Source organism: Nicotiana tomentosiformis, chromosome 8 (assembly GCF_000390325.3).
Source record: "Nicotiana tomentosiformis chromosome 8, ASM39032v3, whole genome shotgun sequence".
Lineage (NCBI taxonomy): Eukaryota > Viridiplantae > Streptophyta > Magnoliopsida > Solanales > Solanaceae > Nicotiana > Nicotiana tomentosiformis.
Window position 1 is genome coordinate 75,534,848 of NC_090819.1, and position 2,082 is coordinate 75,536,929.

At 42.5% G+C, this 2,082-nt stretch overlaps 1 protein-coding gene across 1 annotated transcript; it reads right to left on the reverse strand.

Moving 5' to 3' along the window:
* Positions 1–1,438: 1,438 nt before the first annotated feature.
* On the reverse strand, positions 1,439–1,861 carry LOC138897691 (uncharacterized). Its single transcript, XM_070183695.1, has one exon. The coding sequence runs from the start codon at positions 1,859–1,861 to the stop codon at positions 1,439–1,441; it is 423 nt and encodes a 140-aa protein (XP_070039796.1).
* Positions 1,862–2,082: the final 221 nt, after the last annotated feature.

Below are 2,082 nucleotides of genomic sequence, written 5' to 3' on the forward strand. Positions count from 1 at the left end.
CTGAGGGTTCAGTGGACCTTTCTCTCCCGGTGGTTGGCTTTTTATCAATAGGCTTCGATTGCACTTGTAGAGGGCGAGTGCCTTTTCCTCTACCTCGAGAAGATTCACCTCTCCTTTTTGATGTATCGCCTCAATCACGTGATCTAACCATTTTTCTGCAATACAAGGTGCATAGGTCAGTTGAGTTCAAAACAATTCAAACATTTGCAGAACAATTGAAGCACAAAAGTCATCAAAGGAGATAGTGTGGACCGCATTATTCTGAGTGCGGCCGCAGACTGTCTAGTGTGGACCGCATAATTCTAAAGTGCGGTCGCACCCCCTGAAGTGCGGACTACATAATTGTGAGTGCAGCCGCACATCCTAAATTGCGGACCGCATAATTGTGAGTGCGGCCGTACATCCTGAAGTGCGGACCGCACAATTTTGAAGGCGGCCGCACAAATCCAATCCTGAGATACTGATTCTCTGAAGTTCAAAAGTGCTATCGCACAAATTATTATGCGGCCGCATAATTTTACTGCGTACATCACAATTTTGAGTGTGGTCCACACTTTTCAAGCATAATATTTTCCCAATTCAAGTGGTCTGTGGACCGCACAAATTTGTGTGCGGCCACACAATTTGAACATTTACGACAGTTAGCATAAGGGTCATGCAAAGTTTCAGAATTTAGACATGGCATGCACAAATTAACTTGATTTGTGGTCTACCCAGTCCCTAATGAATATATATGAAACTACCAACATGATTTTAAGCACCTATGACTAACAATTGACATTTTAGGTCTAACAATACTTCTACCACAAAAGACCAAAAACTAAAAGAAATTGCAAAATCTAAAGATGTAATGAACATACCAGTTATGAAGGATGCAGGTAAGAATCTACACTGATGAAATGAAGGAAGATTGTGAACTAATTGATCGTGCACTGTGTTTTCTTCGGGTTCAAGAACTCAGAGTGGTAAAGTTGTAAATAGTACCTTGAGGTTTTATTTACAGGTTGACCAAGTCGCCCCAAACCTAAGGCGAGTGCGGCCGCACAATTTTGAGTGTAGATCGCACTCTTTACCTGAACCTTGAAGCATCTCTGCTGTCCTCATAAAAGTGAGTGCGGCCACAGAATTTGTGCTGACCGTACAATTTATTGTGTGACCGCAGATTGGCTATGAATTTTAACAGGCCAAGTTCAGAGAACTTGCAATTTTTGGTCTTCTAGTTGTGCGATCGCACATAGAATTGTGCGACGCAAAGTGATTTCTGTTGCTGCCTTTAGAATTGTGCGTTCGGCACAATTAATGTGAGGTCCGCACTCTTTCAACACTTAACCAAATTTTGACATAGTCCCTGCAATGCACATCCATTCCTGCATACACATGGGTTGCCTCCCAAGAAGAGCCTAATATAACGTCGCTACACGACGCAGGTTACCATCAATCACTTGAAATGAATTAACACCACAACGTGGCCATCATCAAATTTGCCAAGATAATGTTTCACCCGGTGACCATTGACTCTAAACACCTCATCATTCTCGTTATTCAAGTATAATTCACCAAAGGGTGTCACATGCACAACCTCAATTGGACCACTCCACTTGGATTTTAACTTTCTCGGAAACATCCTCAATCGAGAATTGAACAATAGCACAAGATCGCTTTCTTTGAACTCCTTGTTCCGGATGTACTTGTCATGGAGGTACTTCATCTTGTCCTTATACAAGGACGAACTTAAGTTAGCGGCGACATCCCATTCAAGATTAAGCTTCTTCAATGCCCACATAGCCTTGTACTCAAGTTCCATTGGTAGGCGACAAGCTTTCTCGAACACTAACCGATACGGAGACATATCAATCGGCATTTTGTAAGCCGTCCTATAAGCCCAAAGAGCATCATCAAATTTCTTTGACCAATCCGTCTAGATGGCATTCATAGTCTTCGATAAAATACTCTTGATCTCCCGGTTGGAGACTTCGACTTGCCCACTTGCTTGAGGATGATAGGGAGTCGACACTATGTGATTGATGCCATACTTTGTGAGTAAGGTATCAAAAGCTTTGTTACAAAAGTACGATCCCCCAT